The sequence below is a fragment of the Rattus rattus genome, chromosome 4, assembly GCF_011064425.1.
Source record: "Rattus rattus isolate New Zealand chromosome 4, Rrattus_CSIRO_v1, whole genome shotgun sequence".
NCBI classification, from domain to species: Eukaryota; Metazoa; Chordata; class Mammalia; order Rodentia; family Muridae; genus Rattus; species Rattus rattus.
In genome coordinates this window covers 20579375-20597709 of record NC_046157.1, presented here as the reverse complement: position 1 = coordinate 20597709, position 18335 = coordinate 20579375, and the positions used below count along the sequence as shown (strand labels likewise).

General features: G+C 45.1%; 1 protein-coding gene and 1 non-coding gene across 2 annotated transcripts in view; both read right to left on the bottom strand.

Annotated features, from left to right (window-relative positions):
• The window catches only part of Hspbap1 (HSPB1 associated protein 1), a 55543-nt gene that overhangs the window by 5281 nt on the left and 31927 nt on the right, over nucleotides 1-18335 (bottom strand). Inside the window, exons 3-6 of the mRNA XM_032900163.1 lie at nucleotides 17695-17876; nucleotides 5637-5773; nucleotides 2174-2345; nucleotides 849-932 (exon numbers count right to left, since the gene is read on the bottom strand). Coding sequence (XP_032756054.1) covers nucleotides 849-932; nucleotides 2174-2345; nucleotides 5637-5773; nucleotides 17695-17876 — 575 coding nt within the window. The remainder of the gene's footprint in view (nucleotides 1-848; nucleotides 933-2173; nucleotides 2346-5636; nucleotides 5774-17694; nucleotides 17877-18335) is intronic.
• LOC116899816 lies at nucleotides 13205-13335 on the bottom strand. The gene has a single exon (XR_004387816.1).

Genomic DNA, 18335 nt, shown 5'->3' with positions numbered 1-18335 from the left:
TGAGTCTTGCAGAGGACTCCACCGCACATTTGTTCCAGCTGCAGCTCCAAGCAGACTTTCCAACTGTGCGGCTGCTGGCCCCCCAGCATACTGCGCACTGAGCCCAAAGGCTTTGTGTCCCCTCTTCCCTAAGCCCTTAAATACAGCTTCCTGTTTCAGTAATTCTCAGGACCTGCCTACTCCAAAGCCCTTCCCACAACAAAAGGAAACATCTCAACCAAGGGGAGGGTGCAACTGTCAAAGAGAGCAGACTTGTCAGGCTGTGGATTAAGAGGGGCAGAGATGCAGGCAGAGCCCTAAGGGGCACGGGTTCAATCAGAGCCTCTGGGTAAGACACGGAGTTGAGGCTTCGCTGAAGAAACAGGTTGAGCCAGTAGCTACTGCACTGTCGGAGAGCACAGGGAGCAGGATGAAGGTGTCACTGGGAAAAGGGTCCTGGCAGAAACGAGTGATCAAAATATGCGGCTGGGTGATTCCACTTAGAGACAATGCATATATCAAGATTAGAAATGAGGGGGTTGGGATTTAGCTCAGTGGTAGAGCGCTTGCCTAGCAAGCGCAAGGTCCAGGTTGGGTCCCCAGCTCCAAAAAAAAAAAAAAAAAAAAAAAAAAAAAAAAAAAAAAAAAAAAAAAGAAAAAAAAGAAATGAGGATCCTGAACCAAGAAACAGGTATTTCCATCTGGGATGGTATGGGACATAATCGGCAATGTTAGATATGGACAACAGATCCCAATGTCACAGAGAACTGGTGACCCAATGCTGTAGACAGGCTTTGCTTATCTTCTGCATGCTTGTTAAAGGACGATGATGACAACGACAACAACAACAACAACAACAACAAAAGTACCAGCTCAATCCAGGAGTTTATACTGACGGTGACAGGATCAAGAGACTCCACGTAATGCCACCAATGTCTAGGAACAAACAGAACCTGCAAACCAAAGGAAAGATAGTCAGTTACCACAGGAACCGGACATTTCTCACTGTCGCTGAGACTGCTAAAGGGAAAGAGAGACAGGGATGAATCCAAGGGAACAGAGTGACCGAGGGAAGAACTACCCCCTCTCCCCGCCCAAACCCCAGCTTCTCTCTTCCCTTAGCTGTCGTTGTCACGAGCTTACAGCTTTCCACTCCTTTTAACTCGGTGACTTCTGCTCACATCTAAATTGTAGTAAAGGCTTTGAACCCCTCTTTGCCACTGACCAGTGGTGAACATTCTGATGGAAGGAGCCATGCGGCTGCTTCACTTTATTTACTGGAAAACCTCCCCAGGGTACAGGAAAGGACTGGAGCAGTCAGAACCCCCAGACACCATAGGAATGTAAAATGGCCGCTGTGGAGAACACTAGAGCCGTCTCTCAGAAGGCTGACCACACTCATCTGAACCAGCTATCCTGCTCCTAAACACTCAAGAGCCTGACAGAAGTGCACAGCAGCAACACACATCCCTAACGGCTCGTAGTCACTGCGGCACACCCACGGAGTCAAGAACTGCTCAGCCTTGAAAACACGCTCTGCACCAGAGGTCAGAGACAAAAGGCACCGTATGGCTTGGCTGCAGGTGTACTGCCAAGAACAGGAAAATCTACGGAGCTAAAAGTGGAGTCGTAGGGAGAGGCACGCATGGAGGGAAGTGTCTGGTGGAAGATCGATGCGACGTGGCCGGTGGATCCGCGTACACGTGTAAGAGCAGGATGGGGGTGAGCCAGGACGGGGCGATGGAGGGAATAAAAACTTTTCAAATGCTAAGAAACTGGTAGAGCAAGGCCCAATGCTGTAAGAGAAAATCTCCCCGCAGGCTGGGTGTGTGGAAGTCTCTTTAGAAGGGCTTCAAATATCAGCCTTCTTGAAGAAAACCATCCTGTCTACCTGACTCTGAGCACAGGATGCACTGCAGTCTGTATCTGTCTGTCTGGTGGAACAGGGATTAACTGTGAATGCCCTAAGTAATAATAAAGGCTCCATCTGCTTAAATTCCTCAACGCCTATTCCCTCCCGTCACCAGCAGGAGGAGCTGTGCTCCCTCTCTCCATCTCTCAGGCCCGCAGATGGGGACGTTGTCCTCCAGCAGCCGAGTTACTGGGAGGAAACTATTCCCATCTGTACACGGGAAGCACGGGCACCAGGCTGTGCTGGCCACTGACAGCTCATCGATGTTTAAAGCCCCATTACCTGTCCTGGGCTCAGTGTGACCATATGTCTTCGAGCTTTCTGGAACTGAGGGAAACGCTTTAAATCAGGGTTGACAACATTGATTTTACTGAACACACTAGACTCTTCGTAAGGAATTCTGGTTGGATAAAGGAAAGGTGTATCTTCAGGAGGAAAGAGATGCCATCTTTTCCTAATGAAAACAACAAGATACGAGTTAGCTCTCAACTTGAGATAAACCACATGTGAGAAGGTAGCAGATGAAGGCTCGGTTTTACATGTTTAAATTCAGTTCATACAGGAATGCAGCCTCTCACTCAAAGCTGATCCCCTGCAGATGTCTGATGGAAGGTAGTTCCCCTGTCCCCCACTCTCCCTACCCCTGAGGGTGTCTCGCGCCCGCCCTCCTGAGTCCGTCTCTCTTTGCTGGGATAGGCTCTTATTTGTAAGGTGTTTCTTTTGTTTTTTGTATCTTAGAGCAAAGCTTGCTTATCACTGCATTCAGTCCTAATGCTGAAGCTAACCAGAATAATATTTATTACATTTTATCTTGAATGTATGTGTGTGGTGTATTTGTTATGTGTGCTTCTATATCATGCAGATGCATGTGCACGTGTGGAGGTGAGAGGCTGATGTCAACACATCTGTCTTCCTCATCATTCACCGTCTTCTTTTTTTTTAAAAGATTTATTCATTTTATTATATATAAGTACACTGTAGCTGTCTTCAGATACACCAGAAGAGGGCATCGGATCTCTTTACAGATGGTTGTGAGCCACCATGTGGTTGCTGGGAATTGAACTCATGACCTCTGGAAGAGCAGTGGGTGCTCTTAACGCTGAGCCATCTCTCCAGCCCATCATTCACCGTCTTAACTCCTTTTTATCCTGATGTTTCGAGACATGGTCTCATTACGTAACATTACTGGCTCTCCTGGAACTTGCTATGGAGATGAGGTTGGCCTCATATTCATAAAGATCCTCCTGCCTCTGCCTCCAAGTGCTGAGATTAATGGCCTGTGTCACCACAAAGGTGGATCAGTCACCTTACTTTTGGAGACAGGATCTCTTTGAACGCAGAGCTCTGATTGGACAGACTGTCCGGCTCCCAGGGCCCTTATGTCTTTCCTACCCTCTGTACCAGAGTTATAGAAGGGCACCACACCAGGCTTGCTTGCGCGTTGCTGCGTACTGAACTTAGGTCACCATGTTCCTGAGGTAGGTATTTTGGCACTGAGCCAGCTCCCAGCACTGCAAAAATCTAATACCATCCTGAATAAGCCCCGGAGCTCTCCCCAGCAAACAGCTGCAAGACCTCTCCCTGTCTGGAAGTTAAGCATGTTCGATTGATCTATTAAGGATGAGAAATGAATAAATAATACCACATAACCTAAGAGTAATATAACTGAGGATCTTTTAAAAGGAAAAACTGTTTTATAACCTGGATCTTTTTCTTTTTTTTAGAGGCGGGAGTAATAATTTCATTTCACAAAACTGTAGAATTCTGTATTTTCAGTACTAGAAGGAAGAGTGCTGAGGCAAAGAGGGCAGGAGAGTGAGGAGAGTCAGGAGAGCTGATGGCACCAGGGGAAAAGAACCGAGCCCCAGTTCTGAGGAGAAGCCATAAGGCCCTCCTGAGCGTGCGCACTGGCAGGCCCCAGTCCTTCCTGCGCAGGAAGCAGTTCTCAAGCTGTCAAGCGTGCACTCAAGTCTCATTTCACTTTGGAACTGAAGGCGCCACAGAAACAGTGAGGTGCTTGACTTTCCTGAAAGCCTAGGGCAGCCTACGCCTCTCACAGCCACTGGGACAGAACTGCTCAAGTTTAGGTCTTTAAGGCAGCCTCTCCAGGAATGGCTGTTCCATTCCCCCAAACCACGGCTAGTGTGGAAGCCATTCTTGGTTACTTGGTATGCTAATTCTGGAGGGGCTCTGAGGAGGTCGTCAATTTAATCTCTAAAATAGCAGGGGTGGGGTGGGGGTCCACGTCTGTTGGGTATCCCTTGGGCTCAAGGGCACCCACCCAGAACTTTCATCTTTTGCTTCTCCAAAGCATTTCCCAGAGGAACGGCCATCAGAACCAGACTATCCAACCTGTTCTGCTTGGCTTCACAGGTTAAAATGTGCATGTCCTTCCATCAGAGGGGTGTGTCACCATGCCATCCCCTGTTCCAAAGCCTCCCATGGCTCTGTACATGCAAGGAATGCAGAATTGGGGTGTCTGGAGCCCAGACCTCTATGTTCCACCCCGCCTTCTTTGTCCAGTCCTACCGCTCCCAGGGCACCATTTACACAGGTTTTCTGGGGACCCCGTGTTCCTTCCATCTGGGTGACAGAGACACCACACTCTGCTTCAAAGGCTACTGCACAAGACCGCTCTTCCCCGGAACCCTGAACCACCGTCTCCCCCACGTTTCAGTTCCAGAGCTCTGAAGCCTCCTCCAGCATCCGACCTCCCTTCATGGCTGAAGGCCTATCGGCAGCCCAGGGGAACTGCTCTCAGGGCAGTCCTGACCACCCCTACCTACGCTAACACATGGAACTTGATGAACACTCTACAGACGTTCACTAAAGCTATTCTATCACATCAGAATGCCATGAAAATGGAAATTATGCGGTTACAAAAAACTGTATTTTTTTAGTCAAAGGGAAAACTCTGGAATTTCGCTGGCTTGCTTCCTAATTCAGAGCACATGGAAGAGGCAAGTATAAAGCAATGCTCCATCTCATCACATTTCAATTTCCAAATTCTTAACTCCAAAAGCACCGAGAAGGCTCGCCCCGACTCACTGCTGACTCCCCGCATACATCAGTGTACCCGGAAAGTTTTACCTTTAACAGGGACTCAGTGAACCAACAGGGAACTGCTATGGCCTCCACAGCTTCCGAGGTGACATGTGTCCATCCCTCTACCCTCACACCCCCATTTCTCCTGGACCCATTCGTGATCATTTTGTGTGTAGTGACGCTGAGGATCTGCATGTGGTCATTTCTGGTTTTGTCTATGAGTGCCCGGCAAACGTCTCAAAGGGCTGGAAGGACAATCTGGGGCGCCAAGGCTGCACCATGACACCTGAGTACGCCCAAACTCCAGGTCACCAGGTGCTGCCACTCAATCCGCCACTTCACGATCCGCCTGTCAGCAGCCAAAGGGCTGCAATGAAGCCTCTATCTTCAACAAACTTCTCTGTTCTTCTGCATCAGAGAGGCAGGGGAAGGGAGTGAAATGTGCATGAACACTCCTAAGCGGGGAGATGCCTAGCAGGACGGGGACCTCTAGGAGATCCCGGATCATGGCCGAGACACACAGAAGGAAGGAAGCCGAACAGTGGTACAGAGACGAGCCTTGGTCATGGGCTGGTGGACAGATGGGGGTGGGGCTACTATCTGACCTCACCTTTTCCCTTTGCTTGTTAGTTCTTGTGTGTGCAAATACAGACAATTGGACACGGGCGGGTGCATACACACGCGCACGCATGCACATTACCTTCCTTGTACTTGGAATACCAAGTTGCAACCATAGGAGTCCAGATGACAGGGAGTGTGGGCTCCCAGGGATCCGATCCACAATGTACTTTCTTGTCCATTTCTTCCAGGAAACCCAAAATCAGACCACATCACCTCCTGTTTGAAAAAGAGCACAGTTCATCAGGAACAGACAGCCTGCCTCTGTGGTGGTGCACACGTTCACGTGGACAACTGTGTTTAGCATTTATACTTTCTTACAAAAAAATGCTGGAGATGGGAAGGGTTAGGTTTTCAGGGCAGTATGAAAAAACTTTTCAACCAATAATATCTGAGTGACCCCAGTCGCAGCAGTCACTCAACAAGTATTTATTATTTATAACACCCCAGGAACTGTTGGGGAGCTTGTGTGAAATCGATGAATCAATCAGGCCCACCGGGTGTGACTCTTGTCGCTGTTAGAGACAGACAATAAGCGACAGACGGAATTCTGCAGCTACCTGGGTAAAAGTACTTACTGCAGGCAGTGGAAGTGTCATCGAGTCTCAACGCAGGAGGCTTCAGGCCTTTAGGGAGAGACAGTATTTGCAGGCACAAGCACTTTATTACCCCTTTGCACTTCGATGACCACATAAAAGAAGCCTTCTGGGGGAGCCCAGTCATTTAAAGGCAGATACTAGAGCCTCGGCTCATACCCATAAACCAGTCTCAAGCAGATGTGTCACAGAATGGCTTCTGAAACGGTGACTCATAGGTGGCTGACTCTGCTCTCTGCCCCAAGCCACGAATCCCTAAGTGTAATAAGGAAAGCCTAGTGCTCCAGCCTAGTGCTCTCTGAGGCAGGGTTCTGAGGCAGGTCCTGCCCAACCTCTTAGGCTGGAAAGGAAAAGCAACCGGCAGCTCAAGCGTGCGAGTGCTGGTGTGTTTTTAATCATTACTTTTTTTTCTTTGTTTTTTTTTTTTTTAAAGAATGAAACAAAAATATTTTTGTGCAGAATAGTCACATAAACACCAACACCTCAAAAAAAAAAACAAAACAAAACAAAAAACAAACAAACAAAAAAACCCCTCTATTTGCAATCTAAATTCTCTTACTTTTGAGGGGAACATTAACAGCTCTATTAAAAAAAGAAGTGATTTTAAAAAGACATTCAATGGATGGTTTTGAGGAAAACTAGAAAAAAAATTATTTTAACCAATGAAACGGTAGGCTAGTCAGGGATGTCCAAGAAACATTATAAGCTGCTGCTATTGCTCCTGGTTGCCTGCCCCTCCCCTGAAGCAGAAGGGAAACTCTTATTGTTGAAGATACCACACACTTGGAATCCAGGACTCAGGGGACCAGAGCTGGATATGACCTGAAAACCTCTTCCCTGCTGACCAGCTTTCATGGTACAGCTGGTGCCACACAAACTCCCAAAGGAGGGAGAGAGCCAATAGTCTTACCCAGCTGTGACACTTCCGACAGCAGTAACCAGCATGGTGCAGCAGCCCTCAGGGCGCAGGGGTGGCACACACACCAGCAACAACCAACAGGACCCTGACTGGATGTAGGACGGGTATCACGCTTGCTAGAGACCTGGTCAAACTGCCCTGAGCTAGTGAAGTCACACATCTTGTAGGGGAACATACAATCAGTAGCCACAAACGAGTGTAGTTCTTATTCCTCATCAAGGAATATTTCTCCTTTGCACGTCGATGACCACTAAGGGATCGAAACTAGAGCCTCAGCTCATACCTATGAACCAGTCTCAAGCAGATGTGTCACAGAATGTCCTTTGAAACAGTGATTCATAGGTGACTGACTCTGCTCTCTGCCCTAAACCACTAAAGGAAACCACACCTATCAAATGAAGTGTTATGGAGCCCAGTCCCATCTGATACGTCCACAACCAACTTAGGCACCGAAGGCCCAGGGCTCACTGCAGAAAAAGAGATAAAACTTGAGTGCTAAAGGAACAAGAAGCTTGCATTTCCTAAAAATGTCGGGGGCCACACCTATCAAGGGTCACTAACAGACTGCCTAAGTATAGGCACCGAAGGCCATGCCAACGTGGAAGGTGGGAAGCCAAGGAGAGACAGGGACTCTGAATGAAGAACTGTAGGCAACTAAGGAGCATTGAGAGGGAGGACGAACACACCAAGTGGTTATCAACATCAAATGGTCGGCCCTGAAAACACATCCATGTAGCATTAGACAGACTGCGCAGGCTGTGCTGTTGCTGCTGTTATTTGTCCAAGACAGAGTTTTTCTGTGTAGCTCTGGCTGTTCTGGAACTCAGATCCACCTGCCTTTGCCCCCTGATGCTGGGATTAAGGAGTGTACCACTACCACCCAGCTAGAGCTGGTGCGGTGTTTAGAAACATAAATATTCTCTCTCTCTCTCTCTCTCTCTCTCTCTCTCTCTCTCTCTCTCTCTATGCGGTGTTTCTCTCTCTCTCTCTCTCTCTCTCTCTCTCTCTCTCTCACACACACACACACACACACACACACATTACAATAAAAAGAGGCTATGATTTTAAGAAGAGAAAGAGCAGTACGTGGGCAGAGCTGGATAGAGGAAGGGAAGGAGAGCGATGTAATTATAATATAAAGTATTTTTACAAAGGAATGAGATTATTTAGGGAAAGTTTTACGTAGAATGCTTTCTTTTTTTCTTTTTTCTATTTTTTGGAGCTGGGGACCGAACCCAGGGCCTTGCGCTTGCTAGGCAAGCGCTCTACCACTGAGCTAAATCCCCAACCCCTCGTAGAATGCTTTCTTATGTTTAGATTTTGCAAGGATGCAAAGTCAATTATGGCTTTAAAGTTTGCTTAAACTCTTAAGACAAGGATCTTGCAAAGCATGTGACTTTTAAGCTGATGGGATAATAAGGCGTCTTTAGAGATGTCTAGGTAAGTAGGATGAAAGTGACAGTGTTTCCAGGGACACTTGGGGAGATGGCTCAGTCAGTAACACGCTTGCTGCACAAGCATGAGGACCTGAGTTCCACTCTCAAAGCCCACACACACAGAGCTGAGACCGGCAGCCCCCGGTAGAAACCTGTGCCCTCGGCCTAGCCAGCCTCACCTAATCAAGGAGTTCTGGGCCACGTGAGAGACTATGCCTCAAAACCCAAAACAAAGCAAGGAGTACACCTGAGGAACAACATGCAGTGCTGACCTTTGGTCTCCAACTCCCCCTCCATATGTACACACATGTACCTGCACACTTGTGCACTCTTCCACACAAGCATTTCATATAAGACCAAACACAGCACATCTCCTGAACAGAAGAGCGCTGCTCGCTCAGTTACTATAAGGCGGGACAAGTTAACACTTCATCAATGAAAACAACCTTGGTTTATAACAGGGGAGTAGGGGAGACACTTTGTGTTCCTGACTCTTGAGATGGCCCTGCTTTATGGGTCATCCCAAAATGATAACACTCCCAAGACAAATAGTATACGATTTATACATAATGATGGCTTCATTTGGTATGGACGTATGGTAATCCAGTTTCTCCAAGATCTGAAGATTCCCAGGCAGGTCCAGTACTTTCCTAACACTGGGGAAGGTGAACATTCACGGGTGAGACATTGCTAAAACACTAACGAGTATTTGGAAACTGCCGCCCCTTCCCCATCCATTTTTCTTTTCAACTTAATACCACTGAGGTAAAACTTAAATATGATGACATGTACTACTCTGGAGCACAGTACTACATTTCTGACAAATGTAGACACCAATCACTGGCAACAAGGATCAATCAGACCTCTATTTATTCCCTAAAGTTGCCTGTTCCTCCCAGGCAGTCAATCCTCTGCCTCCATCTTCATGCCAAGCCAATATTTGGCAACTGGGTTCTTCTAGATAAAATTCTAAAAATGAGGATCTACACTGAAAATTTCTTCTTTTTTTATGGAGTGTGTGTATGGTGTATGTGTGTAGTTCTGAGTGTGTGTGTAGTTGTGTGTGTGTGAGTGTACAGTTGTGTGTGTGTAGTTATGTGTGTGAGTGTGTAGTTGTGTGAGTGTATGTGAGTGTACCGTTGTGTGTGTGAGTGTGTAGTTGTGTGTGTGAGTGAGTGTGAATGTGTGTGTGGTGGCACAGCTGTGATGGACAGAGAAGAATTTGTGGGAGTCAGTTCTCTCTCTCCCATTTGGGTTCTGGGGATCAAACCCAGGCTATCAGAGTTGGCAGCAGGTGACTTTACTCACTGTGACCTGAGTCCCCACCCCGCGATGACTCCTGAGCCTTAGGGGTGGAGGTATTCATATCCTACTTAGGACTATCATCAGCCTTCACTTAGTTTCAGAACTGTGAGGACTCTAGGGAGAGGCATCCTCATCCTGTACCTGCTAAGGAGCTGCCAGACTGCACAGATAGATAATTCCAAACCCAGAGGATCCGGGGTAAACTTCGCAGGTCTCCAAAAACAAAACTCCTCCCAGAATGAAAACCTTGACTGTGGGAAGGAACTTAAGGGGTTAACAGGGGAATGAAGTAGATTAGAGAGGTTTGTGAGGTGTGTGTGTGAGTGTGTGTGTGTGTGTGTGTGTGTGTGTTATAATGTTACACTCGTTTTTAAAAAAAGGTTCTGCCACAGGGAGGCTAAAGACAGGCTGATCTCTGTAAGACAAGAGAGCCTTTTTCAACCAACAACAACAAAAAGGAAGCAAGCAAAGGGGTCCTTAACACATTAAACAATAGCCTTTAAACTCTACAGTAAAAATAAAATTAAAAAAAGCATGTCTGGGGTTTAGCCATCAGTGAACACAGGCTGCTCTTCCAGAGGTCCTGAGTTCAATGTCCGTAACCACATGGTGGCTCACTTGGCACACAGGTATACGTGCAGACAGTGTGTGTGCACACATGCACACCCACACACACTCACACATATATAATAAATCTTTTAAAAAACCATGTCTCATTATTCTTGCTTGGGCACTACACTCCTAACCCATTCCCAACATTTAGTGACAACATTACAGAGTGTGCTACACTCTGCATTCCGGTAGAAAACATACTTCTTGATTCCGAGTCTGGGTTTCTGAATAGATTTCAAAGTGCTGCCCTTTTATGGTTTCTACTGCTGTGGTAAAACACCAAGACCAAAGAAAGCAACGTTGGGAGGAAAGGATTTATTTCACCTTATACTTCCAGGAAATAGTCCAGCACCAAGGAAGTCAGGAGCAGAGGCCATGGAGGAATGCTGTTTACTGGCTTCCTCCTCACAGTTTGCTTGCTCAGTGTCAGACCCTCCAGGCTTCCTCAGTGTTTGCCCCCTGCTGAGTCCTGTGACACAAGTAGAAGCTTTTGTTCCTTACAAAGGAACATCCTGACCTTTCTGTTCAGCACCTGGGCGGTAACACCTGGGTGGTAAAATTGCTGAGTCAGTTCCTGTTTTTATCTTGAGGGCATAAACCTGTTTTTCCACTGTTCTTCCAGCAATTTTCCACCCGATGAACTTGGGATATATATTCTGTGAACCTCAGTAAAGCTTTGGCATTCTCGTAACATGTATGACCCAAGTATGTTTTTATTTCCTTGAATCCTGAAGGCCTACGCCTGGCTCTTGGTACCGCGACAGTGCGGGAGCCCTTAGCTAAGCCTGCTTTTGTACACCCCATGATCATTAGCCTAGGGATGACATCACCCAGGACGGGCTTGGCCCTCCAGCCTAATCTTAGAGAGAGACATTCTCTCAACGGAGGCTCCCTCCTCTCAAATGACTCCATCTTTGCCAAGCTGACTTAAAAACTAGACAGCACAAGTGCCATGACAGCACGAGAGCTCAGTCTCTCATTAGGGTCACTTCTCCAATATCGATGGTGGTGAACACAGCACTTTCAAAACACTGCGGGGTTACTCATAGGAGTTCCTCCATCTATTTTTACTCAAGACCCAAAGAGTTCTTATTTGCTTGTTTTGTTTGTTTGTTTGTTTTTTTGAGGCTGTGCAGTCCTGGCTCAGATCTTCCTGTTTCAGTCTTGGCTGGGATTAAAGGCATATGACACCATGCCAGGATTCGAAATGCTCTTAAACCTGTCCCTATGAATAAGTTCAACTGAACACATAACCGACTTACCCATACTTTTTTTTTTTTTTACAGTTTTAACAACAACAACAACAACAACAACAACAAAAACCAAAACACTAAAGAAAAACCAGTAGGTTTTAAGACAGGACAATGGTTTCTGCCAGACTACCACAAAAACCAATAATGACAAAAAAAAAAAATCATTTAGAAATCCATGATTAAATTACTTAGTTTTATACAATATTATGTTAGAGAACATTTAAACAGGTTCCTTGTTACCCGTGCCTACTCTGCAGGTAAGGATCTACAGCCCAGGGTTTAAATGGCTGACCTTGACAGCTCCTATACTGGACTGTGAATGCCCAGCTCTGCAATGTTCCCGTCAGTCTTAGACCCACTGTCTGGTTAGTTTCCATTTACCGGTCAGACTATAGAAAAAAACAACTATTCATAATTCCACAACAAACGTACACCTGAATAAAAAAATTAATGTTGGTCAGAGCAATAAAACTAGAACTCTTAAAAATACCAAAGGCTGGAGAGATAGCTCAGCGGTTAAGAGCACTGACTGCTCTTCCAGAGGTCCTGAGTTCAATTCCCAGCAACCACATGGTGGCTCACAGCCATCTGTAAAGAGATCTGATGCTCTCTTCTGGTGTGTCTGAAGACAGTGACAGTGTACCCACATACATGAAAGAAAGAAATCTAAAAGAAAAAAAAAAATCAAGATTGTTAACTACAATTAATTTATAAAATTTAAAAAATTGTCCTTTTCCCTCGGGAAAATGACCTTGCCAGACTACCACAAAAAACCAATAATGACCAAAAAAAAAAAAAAAAAAAAAAAAAAAAATCATTTAGAAATCCATGATTAAATTACTTAGTTTTCTGTACCTTGGGTACAGAAAGAGAAGACGTCATTAAGTCTCTACTTACTGAATAGATAGGTGCCTAAATTCTATTGTCTATTTTTTTTAAGCTCATGAATTCTTAGGTGCTGATCTGTCTTGTCAGAAAGCATCCCCGCCTGAGACTCCTTTAATCATTTCCAAAACAGCTGCCTCTATTTCAACACATTCACACAGCCATGTTACAAAGTCCAACAGGGCTGAACTAATCTTCCATCTATTGCTTTTGCAGATTCGATATCCTGGTGACTTAATAAGACTCCTGACTCTCCACAGTCAACCTCAATCATAACATGAAATAGAATATACCTGGGAAACATTCTTTTGGTACGAAATTCCTTTCATTATATGTTGATCCTTCACAACCTCAATTTAAGAACGTTATCAATAACTGCAAGGGATAAAGGTAATGTTTCTCACAAATTCCCTATCTTCCTCGGGCAGTGAAGAGAAGGGTGCAGACATGCTTTGCTGAGCCAGTAGCATGAATGGGTGACTAGAGAACCAAGGAGACTAATTTTATCATACACAAGAGTCTGGTGTCAATGACTTCAGGCCATCTGCAAGGCTACCAGATACTTCCCACTTACATCAGTACATTTACTAGCCAATATATAATCACTGCATTTGTTGTTGTTGTGTTTTGTTTTTTTGTTTTGAAATTGTCTGCCCCGTATCTGTCCATGACGATTTCACTCAATTCGCCCTGGTCATCAAAAGGCAGTTTACTCTGGGGAGATCTAGTGACAATTGGAGCAGCACTTCTGCCCAACTTGTGTATCACTCTCCCGAATTCACTGCATATTTAACAGAGAGTTAATCTCCTTTATGGAAGAAAAGATTAAGTAGATGGAGACCTCCAACAGAGGCTGAGTTAAAACTTATAAACTTGGTAAAAGGCTGAAGAGAGCTAGAAATTCCTTATCAAAATTGACAGATGTTATACTTGGTTACCTAGAAGACACAGAATATTTGACAAGGGCAAAGCCAGCGGTTTAATCAAAATGTTCTTTAAAGAATGCCAAAGACTAAGAACGCAGTCATTCAAATAACTAGTCCATGCTCAGTCCTATGCCAGCAGCTCTGAGGGGAAGGAAAGCACACAGCCCAGCGTGTTAGAGGACCAAGATGCAATTCTATGAAACACCAGTACAAATAGGACACAAAGAATGCCAGCTGGGGACGTATGTGTTTGGGTGGCTGAGATTTCACAGCCAAGGCTAAATCTGAGCCAGCCCTAAGAAGCAGAACTTACTAGACAAAACTCAAGAGGGTCTGAGCAATGGTCAGAAGGTGGGAGAGAACATAGTCTGCCGGGGAGTCAAGGAGGAGACCAGATGGTGGCTCATGCAAGCAAAGCCATTGGGCTTTGGGGTGCTGGGGAGGGCCTTAAATGCTATCCTTACATAAGGCTCTTCCTGGCCCTTTGGATCTGTGATGTCAAGACTGTCTTCACAACACTGCTACACTGTTATCTGTCTGTTCACTGTGTTGACATTTGTGCTGATTGTGTGTACCCAATGGGGAACAAAACTGCTAGTGTCAAGACAGTGCAATTAAAATGTACTAATAGTACTGTATTTTTTAAGAATTATCTTTATGAGTTTGCCTAGGCCCCAAATGCATGCCTGATTCTCATGGAGGCCAGAAGAGGACATCAGATTCCTGGAACCGGAGCTACAGATGGTTGTGATGTGTGGTGTGTGCTGCACCAGTAGGTGCTGGAAATCAAACCTGGGTCCTTCGGATAAGCAGTCAGTGCTTTTAACTGCAGAACCTTCTCTCCAGCCCTAAGTGTTATTTTTAAAGGCATTACTAATGTATAGTAAACAAAACATATTTAAAGCATATGATTGATAAATCTGATCGACCTGCATCCTGAGAATCCATCAAGATGACACATTCTGACCATGTCCAAAACTTCTCCAGTATCCCTTCATGATTCATGTCTTCCTATAAACCTCATTCTCTGATGACCAACGACTTACTTTGTCACTATAAATTAGTTTGGAAGTTCTAGGATTTTAAGGAAATTAAATTCTGCATGAAACATTTCTATTTTGTACTAATATTAATCAAAGGCAAACAAAACAAGGTAAATTGAATCAGAATGAGGAATATTTCAAAGTAAATTCACTTCATCATAATAAAAGGTCAATAAAGCCAAGTGTATGAAGCAAAACCTGACCTATCTAAAAAAATGAGGTAAATGCTGACAGAGGGCTCTATATCACAGACAAATGTACAGAAGTCAGTGAGAATGTAGCTAGCAGTGTCCCTCTCTTTACCACAGACAAGACAATGTGCAGAAGTCAGTGAGAATGTAGGTCACTTGAACCCCAGCCTGAGTTCAAGCAGACTTATGAGGTACTCCACCTAACATGAGATGTGTATTTTCTAGGTTTACATGGGACAGTTATCAATATTCACTATCCTTGGGGCTATGAGATAAACATGTATTTAAGCTGACTGAAATAATGAGAATTATGTTTTCTGACTGCAATGGAGTCAAACCAGAAACCAAGGACAAAAAAATGGTTAGAAAAAACTACCAAATACAAACCAAATTTTATACTTTATAAGACAATCAACAATTGAAAGAGTAAACCACAAGGTAAGTCAGCAAGTGTTTGAGCCACATGACAGTGACACCGGGCACTGCACCCTGAGACACACAACTTGGGGAGCTCCTGAGTCCTGAAACCTTTTCTTGGAAGAATGGTGTGGTACTGACAGTGTGACTTCTTAGGTGATGAAGTGCATCGAGCCTACTGTAGCACGGCAACATGGGGAAGTGCTCCACAATTCAGGAGCCCAATACTTCCAGATAGCTAATGTCTGACATTTCCTAAGATCACTGTGTAAGCTGGGCTGGGGGAGTTTGTTGTAGGGATACAATACAGAGAGTTCTTCCACTGTAACTCAGAGTCTAAATTGCAACTAACGAACTTCTAAGGAAATAGCCCTCTCCACGTTTGGTGCGGTATTCTTAAAAACCTCACGGTACTCTGAGAAGACTGTCACGTCCTCCTTAGCTGCGCAGGTGTGAAACGAGATCTTCTTCACCTCTTGCAGACCAACAAACTGCACCCACTGTGAGGAGCAGTAGACATGAGAATCTAAGTGTCCTCCACAGCCAGGCGGACTTGCAAAATACGCAAACCAGCCCACTCTTCGAATCATGCTAAATCTCAAGGTGTATTTTCTTAAAGTACCATTTGTTGTTAACATATAACAGGCTTATTATGCTGTCTATTTTTTTGTTTTAGTTTTCGGTTTCTTGACAGGGTCATATGTAGCCCAGAGACTGGACATAGCTCAAGCTACCCTTGATCTCCTGATTGGTTACTCACCAATTACTCAAGCCAATAGAAAAGCTGGAGGCAGTAACAAGCACGACTTAGTAACTAAGATAACTGTGTTTCTAAAGCAAGGCTAGAACTTAGGTGACTCTGATGAACAAAGAAAACTGACGGATGAGGTATAATATTTTAAAATTAACAGTCTTGATACAATATTAACAGCTTGACTATTCAGAACAGAACTAACTACCAGAATGTGAACCAACAAACTCATCTGACTAAAAAACCAGATGTTATAAAGGGCTTACTTAGAGCTCCAGCTCACTGCCATACTTAATGGCCTGGCCGTGTGTGCCTGTGGTGGTAGCTATGCCTGGGACGAAGCAAGCGCCCGACCAAGCCTGCTGGAGGCGTCCGAGCTGGCATGAGCTTGACGCGGGACGGCCAGGAGTGCTTCATCTCACTTCAACAGACCCCTTCTGAGAAAAGGGTTACACAAGCTCCCTGTGTCTTACTGTTCTTAAAACAGAGATAACTATTAAATCATAGCGTTATCGTGAGGACTTTAAGGCACTTAGACAGGAACCAGGGACACAGGATTGGTACCTTATTGCGTAAGAAATTACTGAAGGTCCAGTCTACAGAGGGGTGAGGGGAGGGGGAACACCGAGGAGCTAAAAGTTAATTATGAAATCTGTGCGTTCCAGGGTTAAAGATCCATAATGTGACCTAAAATTAAAAGAACCCTCACCACTCAGAAGATCAGTAAAACCACTTAAAGATGGCCATGTAGGTGCATTTACTGAACATTTTCACAATCACGTTTATTTCATGGCCCTAAGGACAGAGGCTCTGCATGTGATGGTGCAGTCTGAATCTCATGATCAGGAGACAGATTTGAGGATGGTGAATAAATGAAAATCACAAAATATTTATAGTTACTATGTGAATTCCTTGATTCAGTAAGGAAAGGAAAGACACAGGTTGAGCAGGAACGGTGTTAACAGTCAAAGAGCATCACACATCACACCCAGGAGAAGGGTCCAGGGCAGGGCAGGCATGGGTAGCAGGCAGGGCGGGGGGAGGGGAGCAGAGGGTATGAGGTAGGAGTAGCCAGACCAAAGGAGAAATACTTCTTTCTACAGATGACAGACGCCATCACTCTGCCTGTTAGGGTCAAAGCAGTCATGTTAACAAGCTCCCTGAGGCCACGCCCTCTTCCCCCATCCACACTTAAGGCAGAACAGAAATCAGAGCTCCTGCAACTCACTCCACCAAACAAACTGAAATTTGAGGTAGAATACACTCAGGAGAAAAAAGACGTGGTAGTCTACAAACCCTCTTCAGGTATGTCAGAGAACTTCCACATTCTTATTTCCACAAGTATTCCTACACTTCGGCAGGGCTTTGCTCCGCCTCAGCCCGTAAACCACCCGGGGAAAAGTACACAGAACCTGAGCAGAGACTGAAGGCAGAGGTCTCTGGTCATCGCCTCTGCACGGAGCAGCTTCCTTAATGACCTGCAGCGATGACAGAACACGAGTTCCCATGTAGGCCAAAGGGAAACTAAGTCCCACTGCAGTCTACACTTCTAGCACAGTCTAAACTTCGCAGGCAGTGTTTAAAGGTGAAGGTGGTGAGCAGAGAAATACATAATATTGCTGCTCACCTGTGTAAGCCAAATGTCAGCCTCTGTGGAGTAGGCCTTTGGCTTCAGTGGGTAAACCGGTCGGGACTTTCATGACAGGAGAAACAGGCAGTTAAGAGAGAAGGGACCAGCAAAACTCTAATTTAGGATGGCTCTCGGAATCAAGTTCTTACCAAAACTAAAAAGAATGTGCAACTCACCTGGAAAACATCCGTCTTGTCCTCGAATAGAGTGACAAAATATTTATAGTCAGCATAAGCCCAGAATTTGGAATGATCATACTTTTTAAATGGTCCAGAGAGTCTAGTCTGGTCACAGTTCCAGGCCAAAAACTCCTCAAGTGTAGCATCCACGTAACTGCATTCGGTTTCAAACTGAGGAACTGCAAGGTAAGAGAACACACGGTTCAGTAAGTACAGTCTCTAAATACTTTTTTTAAAAGGTAAATTTGACCAAGATAGCACTAACCACTTTTAAAAATTTTGTACTTGCTCATAGAACAATTTATATCATTCACAATAAAAAAAAAGACCATGGTTGTATTCTTAAGATTAGTGACTGACTACCCTCCAAGTCCTGGCATGGCATGAAAATTGAGGGAGAAGGATCTTGAGTTTGAGGGTACATGGTGAAAATAGGAGTGCAGGGAGACAGAAAGAAAAGAGACAGGAAGACAGGAGAGAGAGAGGGACACAGAGGGAGGAGGAGAAAGGAAGGGTAAAAGACCATCTCATTGTAGTATGATCCAGTTCCCTACTCTGGGGATCTGTGTCCACTCCTAGTAATGCTCAAACATTATCTGCCTCTCCTGCTCTCGCTGGCTCGTGAGTGTGTGTTCTCT